The sequence below is a fragment of the Sabethes cyaneus genome, chromosome 2 (assembly GCF_943734655.1).
Source record: "Sabethes cyaneus chromosome 2, idSabCyanKW18_F2, whole genome shotgun sequence".
NCBI classification, from domain to species: domain Eukaryota; kingdom Metazoa; phylum Arthropoda; class Insecta; order Diptera; family Culicidae; genus Sabethes; species Sabethes cyaneus.
Window position 1 is genome coordinate 214,022,627 of NC_071354.1, and position 26,164 is coordinate 214,048,790.

Sequence of the window (26,164 nt, forward strand, 5' to 3'; positions counted from 1 at the left end):
GAGAGCGCATTGCAGTGTTCTGAGAAAGCCTGCTGAGGTTGTACAGTAATCCCCCGAATAAGATGTGGTGGGTGGTGGTGTCCACCCGTTGTAATTTCTCGGATTTCTTCTCGTCATTTTAGTTGATTTTTTGATACTAATTATCTTTTGATAGGCTCTAATTCTATACAAAATCCGCTTAATTCCTGTAGGGGGAAGTCCTACACACTTAAACGATTCGGTCAAATTTACCGAAATCTAAACAGCTGAACGTTCGGTAAAATTTTTTATTGTACCAAACATTACTAATGATCTGTAAACGTCGATTGGCACCATCGAAATTTTTACCGAACGTTCAGCTGTTTAGATTTCGGTAAAATTTTACCGAATTCGGAGCTTTTCGTTAAGTGTGTATATGCTCGGACACTTTAGGTTTTCCGATAAAACTCAATAAATGCCAGCTTGTGGAGAAAACCATATTATTGTCAAAATTATACAAAGCATCAAAATTAGCGCTGCAAGATTAATTTTGAAAGTAGATAGTATTTTGTGTACAGATTACCAATCTTCATCAATGAAAGAAAAAATCCTAGAACCCTTTAAAACTTATACAACTGAAAAGTTGGAAATAACATAGAATAATTTACGAATTTACGAATAGACCACCCAGTTGGCCTCAGGATACAACGCTAGTCTAATAAGCTAGTCGTCGCATGTTCGAATCTCGACTGGCAGAGGGTGTAAGAGTTAACAGGATCGTAGCACTAGTCCCGCAATTATCCTGTACTCAAACATCTAGATCCGAAGTCTGTAGAGTAAAAACAGAGAGTTGCTTTATCTTCAGAAAAGGTTCTAGAGCAGCATGAGGTTTATTGTTTTTTCAGGCCCAACTTTTTTTTATTCAATTTGTTTATTTATATGACTCAAACACATAAGTTTAACGGAGCCAATTTTTCTTATGTGGAGTAGGGAAAAGCCCGCGGGAGTGACACTTACATTTTGTGTCTTTTCCCGTAGGCATAAAACCTCTCATCTTTTCAATTAAAATTAAATTAGGTAACAATTACAAAAAAGATGAATGAAAGTTATTTAATGACTAAAAATATTAACATACTAATTTGTATCAGTTAACAAAAAACAGGTATGGTATTAGTGTGCAGTCACTATTCGGTGGTACAACGACAATGGCGTCTTTAAGGTTTCCAAGTAATTCTGGACTTCCTTGCATATCACAGTCAGAGTGGTTCGTTCGGATTCAAGTAGTTGTCTCCATTCAACTCGATCTTGAGTCACTCATTGCCAATTCCTCAGACGTACCAAAATCGTAAGTTGCTTTCGACCCATCTTGCACGTGAGGTCCATCTGTTCCTCGTGCCGGTGAGGTTGTTGAAGAGAGCCGTTTTCGTCGCACTGTCGTCCAACATCCTTACAAAATGTCCGGTCCAACACAGCCTACCGACTTTCGCCAGATGTACAAGGATAATCTCTCTAAACAGTGCCTGTAGTTCGTGATTCATACCCCTCCACCACTCTCCATCTTCAGTTTGTAGGTACTTCATCAAATATCGCCTGCAGCACCTCCAACACGACAAAGGCGCGTATGTCCTCCCTGTTCTATGTGAGAAGCGTCCAGAGCACCAAGTTCATAAAATACTAATGAAGGTCTAATGAGGGTTTTGTACATTGTTATCCTGGCATTTTGCGAAGGACAAAGTACCTTGATCAACTTACTAGTGTTGTTATCCGTGGTCACCAGTGATCCCAAATACAAGAACTCATCTACCACTTTTAGTCAGTGTTGCGAAACCCACACTCGTGTGGTCTAATTTTCTCACACACGCGTACTCGTGTTACTCGCGAGTTATTGAGTGATTTGGCCATTCTCTCAATTCAGTTTTCTCTAGTCGGCAAAAGCATCCCTTTTGGACGCTCTTATTTATTTATTTATTTATTTATGCACTTCGACGAATTTTTGCGAGAGTGTATTTAGCTAACAAACCCGGTCGCTGCTCTCGTTACTCATTGCAGCCTGAGCTGCTGAAACCGATCACTCGCGAGAGCTCGCACTCCCATCTGTGAGTAGAATCGATGACAAAAATGAAGAAAAAAAAAGAAAAGCTGCCTCAAATTACTAGCCCTCAAGCTAGTTGCTCACGAATTGTTTGACTAACGAGTGTGTAGGTAGCAGAATGTCTGGACATAGCAACGGCGGTTGTTTGTCTTACGCTTGCGTCGGTGGCGTAAGCGTTGGGTGGCGTAGGAGCGTTGCCAATAAGGATGTGATGCGATGGCACGGTGTACTCCCGACATTTCTGCGAGAGTAGTAGGATCGCACCCAGCTTAGGTAAAGAGGAATGATATACCGTTCTTAATAAGCATTGCTTCAATAACTTTTCCTTACCAAATTTGCCGCTCTTTCCCCTTTACGTCTTGTTCCACTTTGTTTGGATACTATAAACACCTTTGTTTCATTACTATCTTCTACCGTCTTCTCTGTCGATTGTAAAAAGTACCGTTATAAAAAATTAATGAAATGCCTCACCTCACTGCATAAAACTAGACAAAACACACTCCCCTCCATTCCAAAAAATATTTTCATTACTTCCCCTACAGTCCCAATTGTCAATTGTAAAACCACAACTTCAAAAAATATGAATTATACTAATTTGATTTCTTAGGATCGCTACAAACCTAATCCAATTTGATGTCCTGAAAGTGAAGTGATAAAAAAGTGGGCGACCTGCTTTCAGGATTTATGTACAACACAGTTTAATTTGTGGCAATACGAAGTTTGTCGGGTCAGCTAGTATGTATATGAAATACATGCTAATAAAACGTATTTTATGCGCAAAATTGGCATAAGGCTTGTCCGCGACAAAATTTGGACACCCCTAAACACACACAGCTTCGGAAATACATTAACAGTGAGTGAAATATTTTGCAGAGTGGTAGACGTATGTCTGTTCTTTCTGAAAATATAACACTTGGTTATATTACAAGCGCTCAGCGTAAAATGGCGTCGAAAGAAGAGCAGGTGCGAAAAGCAATTGTATGCGGTCGCAATGAAAACCCGGATCTCTCGTCAAGAAAACTTGGCAAAAAGCTTGGCTTTCCTCCAAGCACTGTTCACAGTGTTTTAAAATCGTTCGATACTCGCTTGACAACAGCTAGGAAGAAGGGAAGTGGAACAAAAACGGATCTGAGGAACCACCACAAGGATGCGAAGGTAAAACAAATATTACGGAGGAGACCAGATCTTTATGCACGTAAAAATGTCGTCAACATTCGTGCACACTTCTAAGCAACGACAAGGCATGAAGTCTTTCAAGGTGAGGACTGTGCCAAACCGTACTGTCCAGAGTTACGCCCCATCGAGCGGTATTAGGCTTTGGTGAAGAGAGAGCTGTCCCAGCACAAACATCAAGCAACAACTATAGATAAATTTCGAAAATCTTGGACAAACGCAGCTAAATTGATTGCCAACAAGTCTGCACTGACCCTCATGGCAAGGGTAAACTCCAAAGTTCGCCAATTTTTCATGCAGACCAAATAAGTAATGTTAATTTGTTTAATAATTATTAACGATACACACATAAATGATATAAAATTCTTTCATGGATTAAACTGCTAGCCAATTTGTTTTATTGCAAAATTGTGGTGTCCAGATTTTGTCGCGAACAAGCCTTATCCGTGATATTTTGGAGGTGATGTTAGTGATGAGAAATAAACAAATGCATGTCATCGATATAAGTAATTATATACGACAATAGCCGATTAAGCCCGACACGCTCCATACTGCTATACGATTCTGTGCTGAATATCGTGTATAATTAGCTACGTGACAGAAGGGGGAGTTGAATGGGAAGGAGTCGACAGGGAGGTCGATGAACGTGAGTATGAATGTATGTTTCGTCATAACTCCGGAACGTCTGCACTGTTCTTCATCAAACGTCGTTTTTCAAACACACGTTTTTGGCATAAAAGAATCAGCGCAGGGGTATTGACAAAAGAGGGAGACGGTATCTTACAAGAGGGGAGGAAGGTTCAAAAGAGTAGACGCACCCTCTCTCGCATTTGGAACGATAGAAGCCGGATTTACAAGTGGCTAGGGGACCACAGGAAAGGAACTTACAAAGGGAGTAGACACACTCAAATGAAGAAAAAGGGGTTTGCATTATGAGAGTTTTCGTTACAATAACAGATGTACAAGTGACTGAGAGACAAAGGGGACCCGAGTAACATGGAGAAATCATATGCCTGACCGTATTTCAAGGTTAAGACTAAAAACACGAGGTTGGACTTTGGAGAAATTAGCTAATATTTACATGTTTATGGCCATGCACTGCAGTTAGTGCCTAGCTTTTCGGTCATAGCTTAGGAACAAAAAAAAACGCTGTCGTAAAATTTTTGAAAATAGATTTTTTTTGGAAATTGTCTATGAGGTTTCATGAGTTTCTCTGATATCTTTTGAGTTTTCCGACACCACTGTGCATCACGGAAAATTTTAGGAATTTTTTTTTCAGATTAGGGCAAGTCAACCTATAGTGGACCCTTTACCTATAATGGACCACGGGTACAGTTTCGGCGTTTATTAGCTTGTGTTTCTTATTTCCGAGAATATATGACATGAAACAAAAAGTGCTAAACATACCGTACAGTTCAGTTTATAAAATTTTAGCTGAATTTAATGATTAATGCCTTAAAATCGACATTTTTAACAAGTTAAGGTCCATTTTATGGTTAACAAGGCAAAATGTCGCCATTAGTGGACCCTCTTCATACAAAATAGACTAGAATTCCAATAATGGACCCGATCGCTATCCTATTGTAAACCATAAGGTCCATAAAATTAAAGTGGACATTCCAATCTGTTTAAAAAATGTTTAAAACATTTGCAACATAAATTGATATTTTTTAGGCTTAATTAAAAAGTTACTCGTATTGGATGTGCCAACGGTTGCGTGTTTAGCGTTACCAGTTTAAAATAATTCGTGAAAGAAAACTACTCAAGTACTAACTGGTCCACTAATGGTTAATAATGGTTCTACGATGCTTGGTTAAAGAGTTTGAAACAAGTGATGTCCTAGAAAATCGGAAAATTTCCATTGGAGATTATGAGAAAAAAATGTGACCACATTTTTCAAAGGCTGTACGTAAATTTTGGAAAAAGCTTTAAAACAACAATTAACAGTTCCAAAATCTTGCAATAATACAGACAACTTGGTGCTTTTTTGTCCATCTTAAATTACAATCCCGTGGTTTTCTAATCTCAGTATTCAGTAATGCTCGAATTCAATATTGAGAATGCCTCTAAAAATTTTAAATTAGACCACTTCTAGGACCAATATCAGACATGATGCGATGAGTCTACGTTCTCCGGAAGCTATACTGACTTTAACTAGACGGTTAAATCATATTGATGTTCCACAAACTAATTTACCCTTCAAACAGGGAGCATGAAACTACGCGCGGGCCCAACAGACAGCGGCAGACAGTTGAGCAGCAGCGTCAATTAAAATTAATCGAATTCTACTAAATTGTTTAGCGTCCAAAACCGTTTCCATTCCACGAACTGCTCCGCGCGCGGTCTCGAAACACAATTATTAGTCTTAATTCACGGGGTTCTTTTCTCTACTCGCTGGCGTACCGAATAATGCTGGACTTGAAGGGCTGACGTCACTTTGGGTCATCCCCGGGAACGTCCCAAAAATGGCAGCGATGTTTCATGCTCATCATAAGCAAAGCGTTGCGTTGGTTGGTAGCAATTGTAATACTATAAACGGAGCGCCTTTTCTCGATGCTGACGATGCTTGCCCAGCGGCAGCTACTACAAGCAGCATCTCTAACGAAAACATCGTTGACGTTAATTGATAAGCGGATGATACTCGGAAGAAATTGATAACGCAATGTCGGGGAAGATGATCGTATTTGTGCCAGCAGCTGGTTAGAACTCTCCCAGCCAGACGATGCTGAATAGATGCGGGCACTCACAGTCCTTATCAGAGTGCTATGCGAATTCGAAACGAGTGGACGTGCTTATTTCACACAGATTGAAATTATTTCTTCTACGCTCCTAGATTTGATCCTTAGTGCCTTAACGAACACGTGTTTCACAGGAAAATGCGGTCCCAGGAGCGATGGCTCATCTGGGCAGTGGTGCTACTGGCCGTCGCCCAGGATATTCGTGGTGTAAGTTATGATGTGAAAATTCAAAACTGTGAAGGAAAATCTAACGTTAACAATATTCAAATGACGAACAAGTGGCACACAATCGTTATCAGTTTCAGATGAAAAATAAACAAAGATGGAATTGTGCGAACTGCTGAAGACCAGCTTGAACAGAATGTTGTTTGTTCTACTGTGATTCATAATTTTTTTGGTACGATACAGCATAGAATCGATGTAATAAATGTGGCAGTCTTTCGTCGATGGCAAAATGAACGTGGTTTAATAGAAAGAACCAGCAGTATGTTATCAGTGGTTTTGAATTACGTCCTAGTGAATGAATATGTTGGATGAAGATGTTTGTAAACTACAGTTCAGACACAATAATATTAACCGGCGCCTACGGCAGCTTGATCGGAGCGATCGGTGAGACTTATTATCAGTCAAACTGTTGAAGTGAACAGAAATATTTACTACCACATCGAACGGCAAATCCTTGATGTTGACCGATTGGAAATAGGCTCGAATTACATTATAAAGTTCATTGGATGTAGCTTGAAACAGGAAGTTGCGAATATCAAAGAGACAGGGCTTCCGCTATTTTCCAGCGGAGGCAGATTGAATTCTTCGTAAAAAGCTACAAACAGAAATGTTTCAAAATTAATTCTGGCATGGGTTTGGGCACAGTCTCAGCATGTCGTGAAATTTTGTTCAACAAGAATATTTATTAAACTTATAAACGAAAAAAATATTTGAAAAAATTAAGATCGCCAATTTTTCCTGAAAATTTCAACTTTCCCGGACATAGTTTGTTTGTTTAAATCTTGAACCAACTACCGTAGAACAAACAGCACTGTTATTATCTGGAAAAAGTATTGGCAAAACCAGGAGAGATTTTTATTACAAATTGAATGAGTTTTCATTTTAATTTTGAAATGATCCCAAAGTTGTTCAATGAGGTTCAACAATGGACTGAGTACTGGTGTTTTGCAATAACGCAAGGACAATTGTGCCGTATCCACCGCTTGCAAATATCAATAGTATACTTAAAATCATCATCCAGATACAATTTAAATGTACCACACAAATCCAATTTCTGCGCTTTTTGTTTTAATTTTGTTTAAGATCGTTCAGATAATCGAATTTACACTTACAATTATTACAATTTCTATCCAAAAATACACTGAAGTCGCTTTTAGGCGGTTTGTATTTTATGCGAATTTCGGAATTTACGCGGCTTTTTACGCGAATTTCGGAATTTACGAGGTTTTACTTCGCGTAAACAGCGACTTGAGTGTACATAGATTTGCTATCCCAGAGCTTGCCATATACTATCATTCCATCCACTTTGTTCCGTAATGGAATAATGCTGACCAAATCCGGCCAAAATAGTACGGAAAAAATTTGTTGTACTGTGTAGCAGCTTTTTTTCAACCAATCGTTCACGTAAATTTGGTGATTGAAAATATTGTTTTTCTAGCCACAGACACAGATGAACTGCCAAATCAGTGTGACATTTCTTAGTGAACTTTGACAGTTTTTAGGCCTTTGCCGAAAATTGTTCTTCTTTTTTGATGTCGGTTAGCCGGATTAAATAACCATGTGTTAAAGAACATACAGGGGCGTCCATCCCCTCCCGCAACACGGAACGGGGCTCCCAAAATTTCACACCAGGGAAGTGCAATCACTTCCTCCTATAGAAATTTCTTCAATGACGCAGTCTCCGTTTCCAGCTCTGTGTCTGACCCGTACCAGAACTCTTCATATCCTCCACTGCTGGTTTGCTACCAGAACGTGCGCGAACTTCGAACCAAAATCGACGACATTTTTATTGCTCTTAGCCAATAAAAAGCCAATACAACCACTTTGCTACACGCTTTAAACAGGCTTTTAATCATTTTCCTTAGATTGCCTCCTTAGAACTTATTACTTCTGCTGTATGACTGTAACGAAGTCATGAACCTCAGCGTTTTTTGTGAATGGAGATTGTGGAAACTGAGTATAATATATATAGACTTGCAGACGTTGTTGATTTTACGGCCGAGTGAAAACTTTAAAAAAACATTTGGCATCCCAGGGCTTGCGCTTTGTTAGCCATCTCTCAGAAAACAGAGCACTCCGTGAATCTATGCGCTAAACCTAAGATAGTGCTGTACAAACCAAAACATGCCGACCGATGGACCATTCAGACGTGTTCTGTTAACTGGTCAAGTCGTGGTTGCTGCTGAGATCGAGTTGAAGCACGCGATCGGATCGAACGGTTCAGCATACTGGAGCTGAGCTCTCCACGAGTTGATGCACGCAGCGAAGCACCGATCGAGTTCTTTGATGTAGCACGGGTGAAACGCTGCACCGGAAGGTCACCGACGTCATCGTCTATTTTTTTTGTCATGCATGGAAAGTCCCAAATTTTTTGCCCTCGTCCAAAGTCTTCTCCATCTGCCAGCGTCTGTGGCAAATCATGTCCGAGTGTTTCGGGCAAAAATAGGGAAAGCACACCTCCCACCACTCCGATGATGCCTAACACGATCAATGGCATGGAGGGGGAAATATGCGTCAGGTAGACCACGAATGGGGCTACAATACTAGCCACGTAACCCATAATGTGAATGAAAGCCACGCCCTGAGCGCGGACGACCGTTGGTAGAAGTTCGGCAGCATATTGCAGCCCAATGTTGTAAGAGATATTTACACTGAACCGACCGAGAATTGCCAGCGTAGCAGAATATGCACCCATAGGTACAGCAGTGGCAAGCAAACTGAAAACTCCACTAGCCACCATCGTTCCGCAGGCCAGCCAACGGCGACCCCATCGGTCCAAAGTCAAAGTGAGAAAAGTATCGGCTGGCAGCTCGGTAGCAGCTGCAACCGTAAATGTGAAAAATAGATCTAACCCAAGTGAGCCGACGTTCCTGACGTGCCCATCGAATACCAATGAGATGGCCATCCAGATGACGATCAGCAGAATAGTGATATTCCTCAATCGTGGCGTCTTAAACAGATCAAGCACCGAGTAGTTGCTATTAACAGCTTCCTCTTCCTGGAGACGAACACAGCTGTCGCTAAATTCCTGATACACTTTGGCATCAATTGTCTTTTTGTTAATCCTTTCGAATTTCTTGAGAATGCGAAGAGCCTTATCCACTTTTCCTTGAGACACCAGCCAACGTGCTGATTCGGGTACGAGAAATGGTGTGAATATGGCTAGCAGGAGAGGTGCCGAGGTAACAATAGCGAACAGTTTCCAATCGGCAATGTAGTAAGCAATCCACGGTAGACCGCAAGACGCCGCGGTGAAAAACAGTGCAATAGACATATTGGCGACAAATGTTCGCCATTTCGGACCCACATACTCCAGAACCAAAATGTACATCATGGTAAAGCAGTTGTCAAATGCAAATCCGACGAGAAACCGACATAAGGCGAACTGCCAAAAGTTAAGGACGAAAGCGGTCCACACGCCGGCTACGAATCCAATCACGTTGCAACCGACCAGTGCCGGTATCCGACCGTAACGATCAGCAATCCACCCGAACAGCAGTCCACCCACGATGGCACCCACGAAGAAGATCGACTGTGACAGCGTGGACAGGTACGAGTACTCGCACACCCATTCGAAGTCGGTGGCAGCTGTTTTGTATGGCACATCGGTAAAGTTGTACTCCCATCCGTGCTGGCAGGGTTGCGTCGGCCACGTTGGGTCTGCCTTGCGGATATTGTTGGCCAGCACTTCGGTGAAGTTTACCGCGTACATCGAACATTTGCTGTAGGAAGCAGCGCCGTCGTCAAATTCAGTTCCGTGTTCATATTGAATCGGAATAGCTAAGGCACGTCTTTCTTCCACAGATAAATGTTCCAGTTCCGGCACGTAGCACCAGTGTTCCTCCGGCACCACCGTCATGAAAATTTGAGAAAAATATACAAACGCCACGAAGAATGCAAACGGAATCATCAGTAGAAACAGGATCTTCTGATATCGTCCGAACTCGCCTATATGGGGTAGCAAATCGTCGAAATCGACGATCGCTTTCTCCTGTATGACGGTATTGGCTCCGGTATTTTTGCCGTTTTTAGCGATAGCCTTCGAATCGAGATCCGTTGTCTGACCCTGCTTATCCGTATTGACTGTGCAATCCGACACAAAACCATTATTGATGAAACCGTTAAGCTTCAGATTATTGCTAAGATTTCCCAGACTGCTAGCGTTGTTCAGCGACCCTGACAAGTCGCTGTCCTCGGCGTGCACTGCCGGTATATTTTCTTGTGGCTTCGGTGCCATCTTGTGAACCATCTGGTTGGTTTAAAACTTATCTGATAAAATCTAGATACTATAGAACAATCACTGTTACACAGATTTATGATTTTTCTAACACAACACTTAGAATTGAAGTTCAGACAAAACACAGAGAATGCCAGTGTCGCTGCAGTGCGCGTGGTAAACATCACACATGTTCAGATAATGTATTTACTTTTTGAATTATGCAAAAATTTGTTTTATTTGTATAGGAGACCCCCCCCCCCCTTCAAAAGAGGAGAGTCGTCTCAACCGGCCATAAAAATTCTGCCTCCGGTAACTCACACATGCGCTAAATTTGGTTTCATTTACTTAATAGTCGAGTTATGAGGAAATTTGTATATTACTTATATGGGAGCCCCCCTTTTAGAGAAAGGAAGGGTCTCAATCCACCATAGAAAAAAACTTCTGCCTCCAAAAACCTTCAGATGTCAAATTTGGTTCCATTTGCTTGAATAATTCCCGAGTTATGCAGAAATATGTGTTTCATTTGTATGGGAGCCCCTCCTTCTAGAAGGGGGAGGGGTCTCAATCTACCATAAAAAAAAATTTACCTCCAAAAACCTTCAAATGCCAAATTTGGTTCCATTAGCTTGATTGGTTCCCGAGTTATAAAGAAATTTGTGTTTCATTTGTATGGGAGAGGGGGGGGTCTCAAACAACCGAAGAAAAAAAATCCTGTCTCTTGAAACCCCCACATGCCAAATTTGGTTCCATTTGCTTGATTAATAGTCAAGTTAAGAGGAAATTTTTGTTTTATTTGTATGGAAGCCCCCCCCCCCCTCTTAAAGGAAGGAGGTCTTAATTTACCATAGAAAAAATTTACCATAGAAAACCAGTTTAAAATTTCAAATTTCTGAAAAAATCGGTGCAAAAGGGCGCAGTTGTGGGATTCAATTCATCCGGACGAAAAAAAGAACGTTTAAAACATTTCACTAGCATAAAACACAGTGGTGAGCGCACTGATGACAGAACCAACCAGCGCACAGATAAAAAACAATGAGCAACTTTGACAATGGAGTTCCCGATTCACAGACTTGATACAGATTGTTAGCTTCATGTTTACCACAATGAGTCCTGTAGAAAAACAGCAACACTGCCATTCTATATATATTGATTCCAGGCTTCATTCTCGTTTTTTGCTCAGTAAATGCTCATTTGACTGCAGCGCCTCAACTGAACAGAATTCGAAAAAATAGTGTAAAGGGCGATTGTAGAGCTTATTATTATCTACACTATTGTTGAAGAAAGTATGCTTTTATCTTCTGTATTTACGGCGCTATGCGATTGCTACCCCGTTGGTAGCCAAATGAGCGCTCTTTTTGCTACCAAAGGGGTAGCAAATCCATAGTGCCGTAAATACAAAAGGTAGAACTTTACACTCTTCAACAATAATATAGATAATAATTAGCTCTACAATCGCCTTTTACACTACTTTTTCGAATTCTGTTTCGTTGAGGCGCTGCAGTCAAATGAGCATCTTCTGAGCAAAAAAACTGAAAATGAAGCCTGATTGATTCTACTGGAAACTACCATCGGAAAATAAAATATTCGTATTCCATCTTGCATCCTGAAAAAGGGTTCTACTGACCTCGCTAGACCTCTTTCACTATTGTTCAATGCTTCAATTCAGCAGTGTAAGCTGCCGACTCTTTGGAAAGAATCAGTAATGTTCCCTGTACACAAGAAGGGTCGTATGCGCAACGTTCAAAACTATCGAGGGACTACATCGTAATGCTTCTGCTCTTAAGTGCACGAGATAATCGTGAACGACTTTTGTTCCATAATTTGTACGCTTTGGTTTTTTTTCTAAAACATTCAGTCTCCACGAAGCTCGTCGATTTCGTACGTTCTACCTGCGCAATATGGATGAAGGGGTGGAAATTGATCCAGTGTATATGGACTTGACCTTAAAGTATCGCCTGATAGGGCATATCACGGCATCCTCCTTGACAGGCGGGAGAAGCTGGGAGTTTCCATTCTGTTCTGCAAGTGGCTACACTCGTACCTAACAGTAGAATCAATATATATAGAATGCCAGTGTCGCTGTTTTTCTACAGGACTCATTGTGGTAAACATGATGCTAACAGTCTGTATCAAGTCTGTGAATCGGGAACTTCATTGTCAAAGTTGCTCATTGTTATCAGTGCGCTCATCCCTGTGTTTTTATGCCAGTCAAATGTTTTTAAACGCTTTTTTTCTTTTCGTCTGGATGAATTGAATCTCACAACTGCGTCCTTTTGCACCGATTTTTTCAGAAATTTGAAGACAGCGAAGTTTCCAATCACATTACTTGGCAGCTTTGAAATTTTAAACTGGTTGTCAAAGTTTGACAATGAGATTCCCCTTTTGATGAATCTCAGGCACACACACATATGCATATAATGTATATACATCATCTGAACATGTGTGATGTTTACCACGCGCACTGCAGCGACACTGGCATTCTATATATATTGATTATACTTACCTAACACATCGTAGGCTGAGCAGGTTCAAGTTTTTTGACTCGTTCTGCAATATCTCTGGTGTACCACAGGGGAGCAACATTGGACCACTGCAGTTTTTACTCTTTTTTAAATGAGCTGTCAGCTCTTTTGCCACCTGGCTGGCAGTCTTTTTATGCTGACGATGTAAAAATCATCAAGGTAATTAAAATAGACTCCGACTGCATTGAACTGCAATGCCTTGTAGACAAATTGAAGATTGGTGCTCGAGTAACACGCTTACCGTCAGCAGCTCAGTTTTTCGCCATCTCCTTTCACCGTGAAAATGAGCCTATAGCTTTTAGCACAGACAAACAGACGAGACACTCGCGTTAATTCCATCGTCCAATCAAAAACCACACATTTTTCAAAAAATCATGTCTCACAACATGGCTACACCGCGGCGCGTGAGTGTCGCTTTGAGTTTTCAGTATAAAACCATTCAAATGTAAAAACCCTACAGCATAAACCCTGCAAATGCAAGCTACTCCGCGACATGCATAACAGAGGGTGCTAGTGTGCAAGCAAAATGTGTAGGACGATGGTTTTTAAATGATTTTCTTCTATGTGTCATGTCAGTTCGTCAGTGCTTTTAGCTACAACAAGGCGGGACATTTGTTACAACGCGTCTATCAAATTCGCGATCTTGGTATCATCCTAAATGCTATATAGACTAACTTTTCGTATACACTACAGCGACATTATCTCCAGAACCAATAAGCAACTTGAATTTATTTTTAAAATCGTCAAGGAGTTCGGTGACCTGTAATGTTTTCGATAATTATACTATAAGCTTGTAGGGTTTATTTTGAAGTTCGGATCTTTGGAGTGATTTGGTGTTCTCCAAAAAATTTGGATTACTGGAATCGAAGCAGTACAAACAATTTATACGGTATACCTTATGCAGTCTTCCATGGCGCGATCCCAGAAACGCTGAGTAACGCTGCCGTTTGCTTAATCTGGAGACTCTAGAAAAAGGACGTGCCAACGCTCAAGTCACGTTCCTGGTTAGATTGCTTTTAGCAGGTTGGTTCGACTTAAGCTTGACGGCTAATAACTTTCAACGACGACTCTCTCGTGTGATAAATTTGTAGTTGTTCTATTATATGTATAGTCGTATGTGTTTATATCATGAAGACTACCGAGAGTCCGATGATTTTTTTACAAATAAACAAACACTGCGCGATTTGAAAGCATTCAATAGTGCCAACGAAACACGAACCACATCAGTTTGTCCGGAAAACCTTTCTCGTACGCTCGACTGCCCTGCCTAGCGTATGCTGCCTTGAAATTCACGAAAATATGATGCTCCCTACATTTCTGGAAGATTTGTCGGAGTGTAAAACTTTGATTAGTAGTAGCACGGGTCCCCATAAAGTCCGCCTGATTATACCCTCTGAAATTCTTTGCAATTGGGGATACTCGACGTAGATCAGGGAGATCACCTTGTAGGCCGCGTTAATCAGTGTGCTTCTGATAACCAGGCTCTGGGAAACTGTAAAGCTGATACTGGCCGTTATCGTTCTCGACGGTGTGCAGACAATGCAGCCCTCTAACCGGTCTATACATCGCTTCTTTGCCGACCGGGGACATTCATATTCCCGATGACGATCTTGATGTTCAGCAGCGAAAAGCTGTTGAACGTTGCTCCTCCAAAAAAAACGCTCCTCCTGTAAAACGCTTCATTCTCTACTTTCGTGAGTACTTAAAAAAACGGCCTTTTATTCTCATATATTTCCGAATCGTATTTCAATCCATCTTGCGATCCTGCATTCTACCCATAACTACATAGCCCGTTCCCAGCTCGTTGATCGCTCTACCGCTCTGGTGAAATTGAGCTTTTCCGCCAAGGAAATATTTTCTATTCTTTGCGACAGATCTCCTGCAGTACCACAATGCCATGATACTTTTGGGGTTCTAGCTGTTCGAGAAGCTTCCTGCCGCCACCCAAGGAATTGCAGCGATCTGTAGTTACAGCTACTAAGTGTCCATTCCATGTTCTTATTTCGACGCCTTTACCCATGCCGAATGTTTCGAGTTAAATTTCCTTAATTATTCGTAGCAAGGTAAGTTTGGGTAGATTGCCTTATTAGAGTCACGCTACCGAGTCTCCTGATGGAGCTGCTAGTTTTAGTGACGAGTTGGAAATGGTTAGATTTTCCCTAATGCTACTCACATCCCAATTATTTTTCAATCAGATCGTGTTTAATGAACTTTTTTGTAACTCATCGACAGATATACGATCCCCGAACCAATTCAGGCCCAAACGTTAACATGATGCCCCAAGTACACAGCGACTACAGCAAGGTTCACACTCACAAAGCTCGTTCGTTCGAACCAAATTATGCGCGAAGTGACAATAATCTACACTATCATGCTGCGCCGTATCAACAAACCCTAAACTCACCGGCGACAACACCAACGCCCACAACGGAGCAAGCATTTTACAGACGACCTACGCCGGCATCTAAACTACAGCAGCAACCAAGAGTTGAATACGGTAATGAAAATGGCATATTGGATGCTAGCAATCAAAAGTTACGCAGTGGAAGAACGTTCGACGATGGCAGCTTTAATGGTTTACAATGTCCACCACTGCAATCCGGGCATTTTGTGTACATCATGGATTGCAGACAATTCCTTAATTGTTGGAAAGGGCGCGGTTACATCCAAAGTTGTGCACCCGGAACGCTGTTTAATCCAGAAACCAACGAATGTGATCACCCATCGAAGGTGCAATGCTTCACGTCCAATACGATGGAGGGTTATCAAGGGTTGGCCCAATTGAGAAAACCAGATAAGCCCAAACTTGCTGCATACACACAAGATAACGGAGATGGATCATTCCAACCAGTCGCCACGTCACCTGTCAGATGTCCTCCTGATGTTATTGGACTTCGCGAACATCCTACAGATTGCAGGAAATTTTTGAACTGCAACGCAGGAGCTACTGTCATTCAGGATTGCGGGCCGGGAACCGCATTCAATCCACGGATATCCGTCTGCGATCACATACATCTTGTGGATTGTAATCGCTATCAAAACTTTATAAATTCTGGTCCCATCCAACCGATCAACCCTGAAGCGGAAGAAATTGAAGTTGACACTGTCACATATGATATCGATGTTCGTTTCAACGCTGATGAACCAAAACCGACTACAAGACCAAACATTCCGCTACAAGTTCCTAAACCTACCTACCAACGCACCGCTCCGAGTGAAATTCGACCTGTATATGCGCCACCACCGAGCACATCTTTATACCGGCCCAACGTCACACCTAATCCCAATGAACTACACAGCAATACTCCGAGCCTTCCAGTCAGTGATGCACTAAAAATGTTGCTTAAACCGTATTTGAACAAAAATACTGTCGAATTTAACATGACTAAGGTCAATTCAATGATGAGTTCTACCACCACTCCAAGGCTTGAGCTAGCACAACGCAGTGACCTCTCCGAACTTCCAGTACTAGGCTTGCATCAAACACCGAAGCCCGAAGATAAACTATCTCCCTACGTAGCTCAACCACTGGATATCAATTCCCTTCAAGCGCCTCAATTACCTTTCTACGGCATGCCAACGAATCGACCACCAACCCCATACGGCTTTAGACCGCAAAACTCGAACTTCAATCGACAGCACGCTTCGGCACCCTTTCCTTACCATCAACAATCGCAGCAGCAGTACCAGCCAATGCTTCGCCTACGAACAACTACACCAGCTATAAGAAGTCGTTTCGGTGAAGATTCGCCGCAATGGCGACCGATGGCCCCCCGTACGAGTACCACCAAACAACCATCAACGACAACGGTAGATCCATGCAAAGACAAGTTTATCTGTGGCAATGGAAAGTGCATCGAACAGAGACAGGTCTGCGACGGTAAAGACGATTGTGGAACTCGGGCGGATGAACGCAACTGTAGCCATATCGGGTACGAAGTTCGGTTGTCCAACAAACATCAGGGTCGGGTTGAGGTGAAGGTATTTGATAAGTGGGGTTACGTGTGCGATGATAATTTTAGCATCGAAGCAGCGACTGTGCTTTGTAAGGAACTGGGTTTCAAGGAAGGGGCGTTGGAGTTGAAACCAAATTCTTACTACCCACCGAATGCAGCCATGATGAACGGTAGCAATCCGATCTTCATCATGGATGAGATAAGATGTACGGGAAACGAGTCTGCGCTGAAGGATTGTGCCTTCTCCGGTTGGGGAGTGCACGACTGTAACGCCGAAGAGGTTATGGGTGTAGTGTGTAAGACACCGGTAATGACCTGTCCGATTGATTACTGGCTTTGCGATACCTCGTCTGAGTGCGTACCGGTGGGATTCCTTTGCGATAACGTAATGGATTGCGCGGATGGATCGGACGAAAGTGTTACGCACTGTAATGTATGTGTCTAAGCTGATAGTGTGTTTCTTATAACACTTCGGTTGCTCTATTTTGCAGGCTCCACTGGAAATGCGTCTCGTTGATGGACCGACGCCAACGGAAGGACGAGTTGAGGTCAAGTATCGTGGAATCTGGGGCACGATTTGCGACGATGATTTCGGCTTGCGCGAAGCTCGCGTAATTTGTCGCCAGTTAGGACTGAACGGAACGGCCGAGGTGCGCAAGAATACGTACAAGCAAGGTGCGGGACAGATTTGGTTGGATCAGGTCGTTTGTAATGGCAATGAAAATTCGATCGATGATTGCACGCATTGGCACTGGGGAGAGCACAACTGTGGACATACGGAAGATGTTGGAGTTAGATGCGGAACACCGCAAACCAATCGACCGACTCCGGCTCAACTACGTTCCGTCGGCAAATCACTTAAATTTGATTACATCGAAAAATCTAGTAAAATCTATCCGGATAGTTGTGGAAAGGTACTGGTGGATCCGAAAGCGGTTAAGCCGACCTACGGCGCGCGAGTTGTTCATGGTGGAGAAACCGTGTATGGACACCATCCCTGGCAGGCTGCTCTAAGGGCGAAAAAACAGGGCAAATCAGTACACTGGTGCGGTGCTGTTTTAATTTCCAAGTATCACATTCTGACAGCGGCTCACTGTCTAATCGGATACCCGAAAGGAGCCTACATGATTCGTCTCGGAGATTACAACACCGAAGCACTTGAGCAGGCGGAAATTGACATCTTCATAGAAGACTACTACATTCATGAGAACTTTAGGGAAGGCCATCACATGAACAATGACATAGCAGTTGTTCTCCTTAAAACGCCTATTCGATTCAATGAGTTTGTCCAACCGGTTTGCTTACCGGCAAAAAGTCAACCATATCGGGAAGGTTTGAATTGCACAATTTCCGGTTGGGGATCAACACAGTCCGGATCTTCAGGTAAGTGAAGAATGTTTAAATTGAGGTTATGTATTTGACAGAAAATAATCGTTGATTTAAATTCTTCAGCACATTCACTGGAACTGAGGGCAGCCAAGGTTCCCCTGTTGTCGGATGCTGTTTGCAACGAGCCGGAAGTCTACGGGAATAACGTAACGGATGGCATGTTCTGTGCTGGTGCTCTGGATGGCGGTGTCGACGCCTGTGAGGGAGATTCCGGTGGACCACTAGTGTGCACCAGTGATCGTAAGTATTATTTGAAGATTAGTTTGACCTCGAACGTGAGATTCCCAGTTGGATGAGGCTGTTAAAATTATTAGATTCTTTTTTTAATGGGGAGTCATGAAAGATCATGTCAAGTTCAAGGCCCGCTGCATTCGTGGCGATTATCTCCGCTATTTTTCCAAAACCACTTGGGAATTTTGTTCCATCAGGGCACATCTTTAGTCAAAGTAACTGATTTGGGTGGACAATTGCTGTTATATTTGTTCAACATGACAATTCAATCTTTATTACTGTGACCACGTTTTTCGATTCAAACTTAACCGTGTGCTAATTTTGGTGGATTTTGGATGGTTTACTTAGGTATGTACACCTGTGTGCAAAATAATAGCAGTGAAACCCTCATATTTTTAAAAAATAGTTTATATTTTTTCTGCTTTATCATGAACAAGAACGCTACCTATATGACGTTGTATGCTAATAGCATACGTTCTCTAACTAAATGTACTCGACTGTCGTACTGCCTTCATTGAGCATATGGATCGTTTTGTTTGTTTATCTGTTTTTCCTGTGTTGTGCTAAAATAATAGCAGTGCTCACAATTTCATTAGAATTTTTAAAAGAATTATAAAATAAACGTTGAAACAAACCACGTAACGTATAAATATTATCTATTTACATTTAACAAAGGTATGTTCATTTTTAGTATATACGTATAATCAGCCAAAATGGGTTGTCTAAACGTTGCTCAAAGGAATTGTGAACTAAAACATATTCGTAATTAAACAATAGTTGATTATTAAATATATAAATTCCCACATTGCAATTTTTTATAAACTCTAATGCTAAACTCACCACTGCTATTATTTTGCACACAGGTATATATGCGACATGTGAACACTACGCCACCAACCTCGATTAATAAAGCTATCGCAGACAAAGAGGCCTCGTCTGACTCGAAACTTCTCAAAATATATTTGACTATACAGAGTCAGGTCTAAGACTTATTGTTGGATAGCATTTATGAACGTAGCTTTGTTACAGTTATTGATGATATCAATATTGTTTGACGAAAGAAAAATTCTAAAAGCACTCACCTTGATTTGCAATTTCCGCGTTGACATGCAGTTCTCGTTGATTTCCCTGCAGTATTTCCCTTGACATAATCGGTATCCTTTTGAGAACTTTAGGAGCGTCGCCAGAAAAGTATACCAATGAAATAAGAATGATAAATCTTTCTCTGACGGTTCAGTTACCCGTCATCGCGAAGTAATTCTGTAATAGAAAGGCATTTGATAATTGCATTGACTAGAATTGCAACTCTTAAATAGTTGTGCTTTGTCATCATAAAAAAATATAAAATTTATTGTTTGAACATCAACTATAATCCAGAGTCCTTGAATCAAGGCACTTGAATTGAATCACGGTCGCACTTTGTCGTTATTTTTGCACAGCTGCAATCTATAAAATTAGCCGAATTTCACCGAAAGGTGAAAAACAAAGCTTTAGAGAAATAGCTACTGTGGTATTTTTCCACTGATCTTGAGCTGCTTTGCTTCTTGTGAGTTCACGAAGCAGAGAGAACTCATCTGTAGGAAAACGTGGAAACTTACTAAACTGCGTCTTCGAACATCCGAACATTCCTTTGTTGGTAATCGAGGATCTCTCCGTCGTTGAACCGCATGCAGCACCTGCCCAAGGTTCCCGGTTGTAGGTCCAGACTCCAAAGTATGAATCATGTTCGTTTATCCTGTACAGCTATAACATAGCACTTAAATAGTCGTTATGTGTAATGAAGTTGGGTCTATAATTATAATTATGATATAGAAATAGCTCGTGCTGTACAAAAAACTTGTCTCCAACTCGGTCATGCAAGTCTGCTTTAACCTGTTCGAACCATGTTGGGCCCCTTTATTCCCGCTGCCGACGGGATTCTTGAAGAGCACAGATTTCACTGCTCAGTTCTCCGACATAATTGCGACGAGACTCAGCAACTCACCATAACCTCCCAACTTACACCTGGTGCACGATGGGAATCTCTCCAAGTAGTGCCTGCAATTCGTGGTTTACATGCCTTCTCCACTCTCCCTTTGTGCTCCGCCAAAAATAGTCCGTAACAGCGAAGACATCCAGCTGGCGATGGAGTACGAGGCAGTCTTCAGTTCAGCGGATACGGAAGAATATTTTAAGGTCATCAACATATTATAATCATAGTCCTTCAAGCACGCGGTTCACGTCGTTGAAATAGAAGAATATAGGCGGTCCAAGATGACTCCCCCGCGGAACACTTGAGGTGGCACAAGATGTACTGGAATTACAATCAGCGATGGCAACCATCAGATGATGATCAGTTAGGATAAGAACAGAACCATCGCAGTAGAGTCCTGTTTATCTCAAGCCTTTCGAGTTTAGCGATTGCGATTATGTGACTGAGCTTATCAAAGGCCACTGACAGGTCGGTATATATTACGTCGGTTTGCGTCATTGTAGACTTGTTGTCGACGATGTGCATAGTAAGGCACAGCAAATTGGTAATAGTAGATTGGCCAGGGGGATCGATGGGTGTGCGCTGTCGAAGATGATGCACGTTCAGCTGGTGTTCGTGGGGATTGTGGAACGGCAACCCAGGACCGACAGTACTGGAGGATCATAATTCGTTCGTAACGAACCGTGGCCATTAAATTAAAGTACAGTAAGTTAGATCGACCAGAGAGGAATCCATGCTGATCCGCACTCGAATATTGCATGCAATGTGAAAAAAGTGGCTCCTAGACGATTAGCTTGAATAATTTCGAGACGGCACTCAGCGATGTAAATTCTCGGTAAATGTTCACATCTCGCTTGTTGCCTTTTTTATGCACAGGAAACATGTGAGCAGATTTCCAGCAAGACGGAACCACTGGAAATAGACTTCTGGAATACAAACTGCAGTGATCTAAGCATACAAGAGATGTGCTTCTTCAGGAAAGCGGACGGAATTCCATCTGGCCCGGCGTTGAAGAAGAACTTCAGTTGCGTAGCGGCAGTGAAGTTCATCTAGGTGTTTATACCCAGATCACTCAGAGCTTGACCGTATGATGATGGTACATTGCTTGTGGCGCAGTCGGCTTCGTCGTTGGTCAAACTTGCATGACGAAACACGCTAGCACAAGCGCTTGATAAGCTGCTATACAACAAAAATGTTCCTTGGGTATGTCTGTAGTATTTGAAGCAGCCCGTATTTCTTGCGTTGCTCGATCACAAACTTCCAGAAATCTCTGGGGTACGACTTTTATCATTTTGATATCGACTTATACTGGTCAAGTATTTTTTGTACTTCTTATGAGTGAGTGGCACATCAGTTATAGCCGAATTGAGCCATTCGATTCTCAGTTTTCTTATGATAATACCGCTTGCTGATGCTCAGTGCATATATTCAATTTGCGAATTTTCTTACCTCTGATTATTTTAAAAAATAAGCGCAGGGGGGTTGACAAAAGAGGGAGAAGGTCTTTTACAAGGGGGAGGAAGGTTCAGATGGGTTAAGGGGTACGTTTCTCTTGCATTTGGAATTTTAGTAGCTGTACAAGTGGCTGGATTTCTGATTTCTAACTGAATTATCTGCCTTCAATTTTCTGGCCTAGATGCTGCAGCCAAGACGCGAAAATTGTGTGAATTTAAGTTTTCGCTTCCCTTGCATTAGTATGCAGTAAGCGCTAGGGTGCTTTGGGAGGTCTCCGATGCTCGCGCAGGCTCTGTTAGAGGGCGAAGAGTTGTTAGCACTTTTGCACTATTCATCTGTCGGCACATCAAGATTTAGATTGTTTCTGTATTTGTGTTTTTCCTTTTTTAAATTCAATTACTTACTTTACTTTTTCGACGACAACGAATTTAGGAGTCTTCACCACGCTACTCGGTCTTGCACTGCCACTGTAGCCTCTAGTGTCCTCGTCAACGCGCTTATCCAACAGGTACCATGCCATGCCTCAAAACCGTCGGCCTCTACCGGGGTTCTTCGCTGAATAATCGTCTCTATTCTACATACCGATCGGACTCGGATCCGATAAGAAATTTCGCTTCGATCAGAATACAACGTATACTATAACACACGTCGATCGGGATTCGGAATATGGTATCTAATCGAATTATGGAATTATGGTAAGCCCTGTTGGCAGCCGCTATCCGTCTTTTTACTTCATGGCACACATGGTTGTCATATGTCACTAATGTACCAAAGTAGACAAATTCGTCGACCAAAAGTATTATCTTCTATCACCACCGCAGTGCCACGCTCTCTACCAGCCACTATTTATCGAGGATTTGTCGAAGAAAACCGCACTGTGAAACAGGATGCCGAAGAAAATTTCGTATGCAGAATTGAAGAGAGTAATGCCCCGATAATTGCTCCGTTTCTCCTCATTCCATGCCTTTAGTATAACCTGATAGATTCACAATACAGCCGCTCGCTCCCGTCATTCGAAAGTACGGCGGGGATGCCATCCTTTGCAGCTACTTTGCCATTTTATAGCACTTTAGTTGCTTTTTTAACCTTGTCCAAAGTTGGCGGATCCACAGCTTGTCCATCATCCCCAAACGTTATCCTGTTTCTGTTGACCATTCCATCTTGTTCACCATTCAACAATGTATCGAAATATTGTTTCCAACGCCTAGCCCCCTCCGATCTTTCGGTAATCAGGTTCCCCTCCTGGTCGTTGCACATAACAGGAGTTGACACGGTCCGGTTCCTGATTCCGTTGTCCGTTTTAAAGAAGATTCTCGTATCGTGTCTCCCGAAGCAATTGTCCGCCTCCGCAAGAACGCGATCCCAGTACCGGCATGTCTTACGACGGTGAAGCTCTAGCATCTCGGTATCTCTATACCTGATATGGCGTGTCACAGCTGCAGCAATCGAATCACTCACTGGAAGTGGCTGCAGCAGTAGTACTGACCGTATGGTGAATATGCTTCTAATGCTCGTTCAGGTTCCCTTCAACTTATTCACCGATCCGCCGATCAGTTTTCCGAGAGTACTCTGCAGCAACTCCTTCCGCTGACAACTGCCGAATGTTCAGTCCTACTAGCTTCCTCGTTAGTCTCGATTTGAATATGTTAGACAACCGAGCGTGAATCTTGCTTACTACGAGATAGCGGTCCGGGTCGATGTTTGGTCCCCGGAAGGATCGTACGTCTACGACGTCAGAGAAGTGCCGGCCATCAACCAGAACGTGGTCGATCTGAGAGCAGGTCTCTCCATTAGGGTGTTTCCAGGTGTGCTTCCGAATATTCCGTCGTGCAAAATTCCTCTGGCTGCAGGAAAGTTACTTAACCTCAGCTCATTACCGTTTGTGGTTGGATTCAAATTCAATATTCTAGTAATTTCAATAAGCAAAAATCTGTTAACAAAAACAACGCCTACGGATATTGTTTTGCCAGTTCGTTTTATAAGAGATAGCGTTATGAGAATAAAAGCTCACGTGCGTGGAACAGATGTTTTTTTTCAATGATTTTGAAAAATCAACACGCAGTTGGCCTACGGTTAGCCACAGGGTAGTTATCTCAAGTAAAAAGATATTCTAAATCGTTTGCCTTTCTTAAAAAATAATCACATATTGTACATTCCAGGTGGACACACGCTGTACGGCATCATTTCATGGGGTTTCCACTGCGGTTACGTCAATAAACCGGGCGTGTACGTGAAAGTGTCGCACTATCTGGACTGGATCGAGCAGAAGCTTAAGCAATCCCTTCACATGTATGGCGTGTAAAGGTTTTTCGGAAGTACCTTAACATTTAATACTCTTAACCGTAGAAGAAGATATACTGTTACCATTTTACACGAATAAAACTTTTTTTATTATACATCAACCGAATACTCATTGCTTTGAACCGATTCGTAGTTTATCAAGGAGAAAATTGTATTTACCTGTAAAGTTGTTTCTAATATGACGATAAGGGTTTGCGATTTCCGATGGAACGAGAGGAATTCCGACAAGTCGTTTAAATCGGGGTGACATAAGCAGTAAATTCTGACCTAATCCGCAAGCACTGGAGGTAACCCAATAAAGACAGAGGCACTGCAGATGAAATATAGAGATCAGATAAATTAACATTTCTCAGCGTTCGACTACTAAATACACTACCGAAGGGACTGTGGCAGCAACTGGTACCATAACAATACAAAGACCACGAAACAAGTTAGTAAGAATTCTTTGCAACTTCGTACTTTCCTTGGTTCGAGCTGCATTTTGAATCTGAAAATATACATGTTAATATGTAAAACAAGAGAAGCAAAGAACAAACCTGCCTCTATAATGGTGAAATTGATCAAACCCATTGCCACCGGCAGGATTAATGAGTGATCAACCACAGTCAGATTGGGAATCCAACCAAATCCACCCAACGTAAGTTCGGCAAATGTTACTTGAGCATCGATGGAACTGGGATCCGGTAGCAAGTACACCATATTACGAATAGCTACCGACATGAAAACCCACAGCGGAATTTGACCCCACAGCACAACCATAGTTTTTGCCGGATGGCAATTTTCGCGAATCACTAGATTGTTCCATTGCTTTTTTAACTGTGGAAAACATGTTCATTAAAACTGTTTCTATGCTGCTATCAAGCGTACAATACTTACGGAATGGTTGTACATCATCCTAGCTTGCTCCTCTGACCAATGAAATTTCCTTATGGCAAGTGCAGTTTCGGCCTTAAGTGTCTTCACGATATCTGGCATTTCAAGGGCAATCTTTTCTAAACGGACCACAATTTTATTCTGGTAAATAGCCAGTGGTAACGTTACAGCAGATCGTACCAGAATAGTGGAAACTACAATCGAAGCCCACCAGGGTAGTCCAGAATAATCATGCAAACTGACTAGACCTTGCTGAACGTATTCAACAGGCGTGCTGTTGGAAAGTGTGGCCCAAAAACCAGTAGTGGACGCCTCAATGGAGTAGTGCCGCATTATCCAACTTCCATGGCCCTTTACTGTATTTATTTTTATCGCAAACTGACTTGTCCTCCTGGCTAATTGTAGGTAGTTCATTGTTAAATTTTGTTGCTCGGGTTGATGCTTTCTTATAGTTTAATAGAATTCTCCCCGCTCGAACGTAAATCGGAATCCTGCGATCGCCGTCAGTACTGTCCAGCACGCAGCCGCCGTGCGTAACGTCCCAGACAGGCCAAAATACCGATAGTACCTATGGCGAGGCCGAGAATTAGTGCTACCGTATCGGCAAACCCGAGGCCGGATGCTTCCGCACGATCCACACTCAGTACCAGCACACAGAGTGAAATTAGTATGACAAACTGTATCATTCTGTGCGGGAAGAATCTAACATCAACACAGCTGGGATTACTTTGGCTACGCTCATTCAAAATACAGATTATTCTGAAATCATTCAAACTAAAGAATACTTACAGAAAACTGCAATAATAAGTAATTAACACTTAAATTAACACGAAAAATACTTTAATAACGTTGTTATTAATGTTTTGATCGTTTCTCTGGTTTCTCTCCTTTGTCCTTTTTTTTATTGTCACTGACCAGAGATGCCAAACACATTGGTAACTATCCACTACCATCACTACCATTGAAAACTTTTAAGTTTGGCGTGCAATAAATTCAGACATTTGATATCTATTCGTGTTTTAAAAAAATCTGAACAATTGTAGAGAATTTCAACACAAAT

At 42.0% G+C, this 26,164-nt stretch overlaps 3 protein-coding genes across 4 annotated transcripts; 1 reads left to right on the forward strand and 2 right to left on the reverse strand.

The window, feature by feature from the left end:
- Positions 1-5,997: 5,997 nt before the first annotated feature.
- On the forward strand, positions 5,998-24,328 carry LOC128733684 (uncharacterized). Its single transcript, XM_053827446.1, has 5 exons — positions 5,998-6,168; positions 15,160-17,316; positions 17,375-18,266; positions 18,336-18,512; positions 24,090-24,328. The coding sequence occupies exons 1-5, from the start codon at positions 6,100-6,102 to the stop codon at positions 24,230-24,232; spliced, it is 3,438 nt and encodes a 1,145-aa protein (XP_053683421.1). The 5' UTR covers positions 5,998-6,099; the 3' UTR covers positions 24,233-24,328.
- LOC128733687 (organic cation transporter protein-like) lies at positions 8,330-10,530 on the reverse strand. Its single transcript, XM_053827447.1, has one exon. The coding sequence runs from the start codon at positions 10,433-10,435 to the stop codon at positions 8,330-8,332; it is 2,106 nt and encodes a 701-aa protein (XP_053683422.1). The 5' UTR covers positions 10,436-10,530.
- Positions 24,298-25,988, reverse strand: LOC128733688 (cytochrome c oxidase assembly protein COX18, mitochondrial). Of its 2 annotated transcripts, none has more exons than XM_053827448.1 (5): positions 25,894-25,988; positions 25,108-25,806; positions 24,772-25,047; positions 24,608-24,718; positions 24,298-24,541 (listed from the first exon to the last, which is right to left on the reverse strand). In XM_053827448.1, the coding sequence occupies exons 2-5, from the start codon at positions 25,516-25,518 to the stop codon at positions 24,341-24,343; spliced, it is 999 nt and encodes a 332-aa protein (XP_053683423.1). In that variant the 5' UTR covers positions 25,519-25,806; positions 25,894-25,988; the 3' UTR covers positions 24,298-24,340. The 2 variants fall into 2 exon arrangements, with proteins under 2 accessions (XP_053683423.1, XP_053683424.1); XM_053827449.1 differs by having other exon boundaries at positions 25,108-25,672; positions 25,894-25,978.
- Between the last annotated feature and the right edge of the window lie 176 nt (positions 25,989-26,164).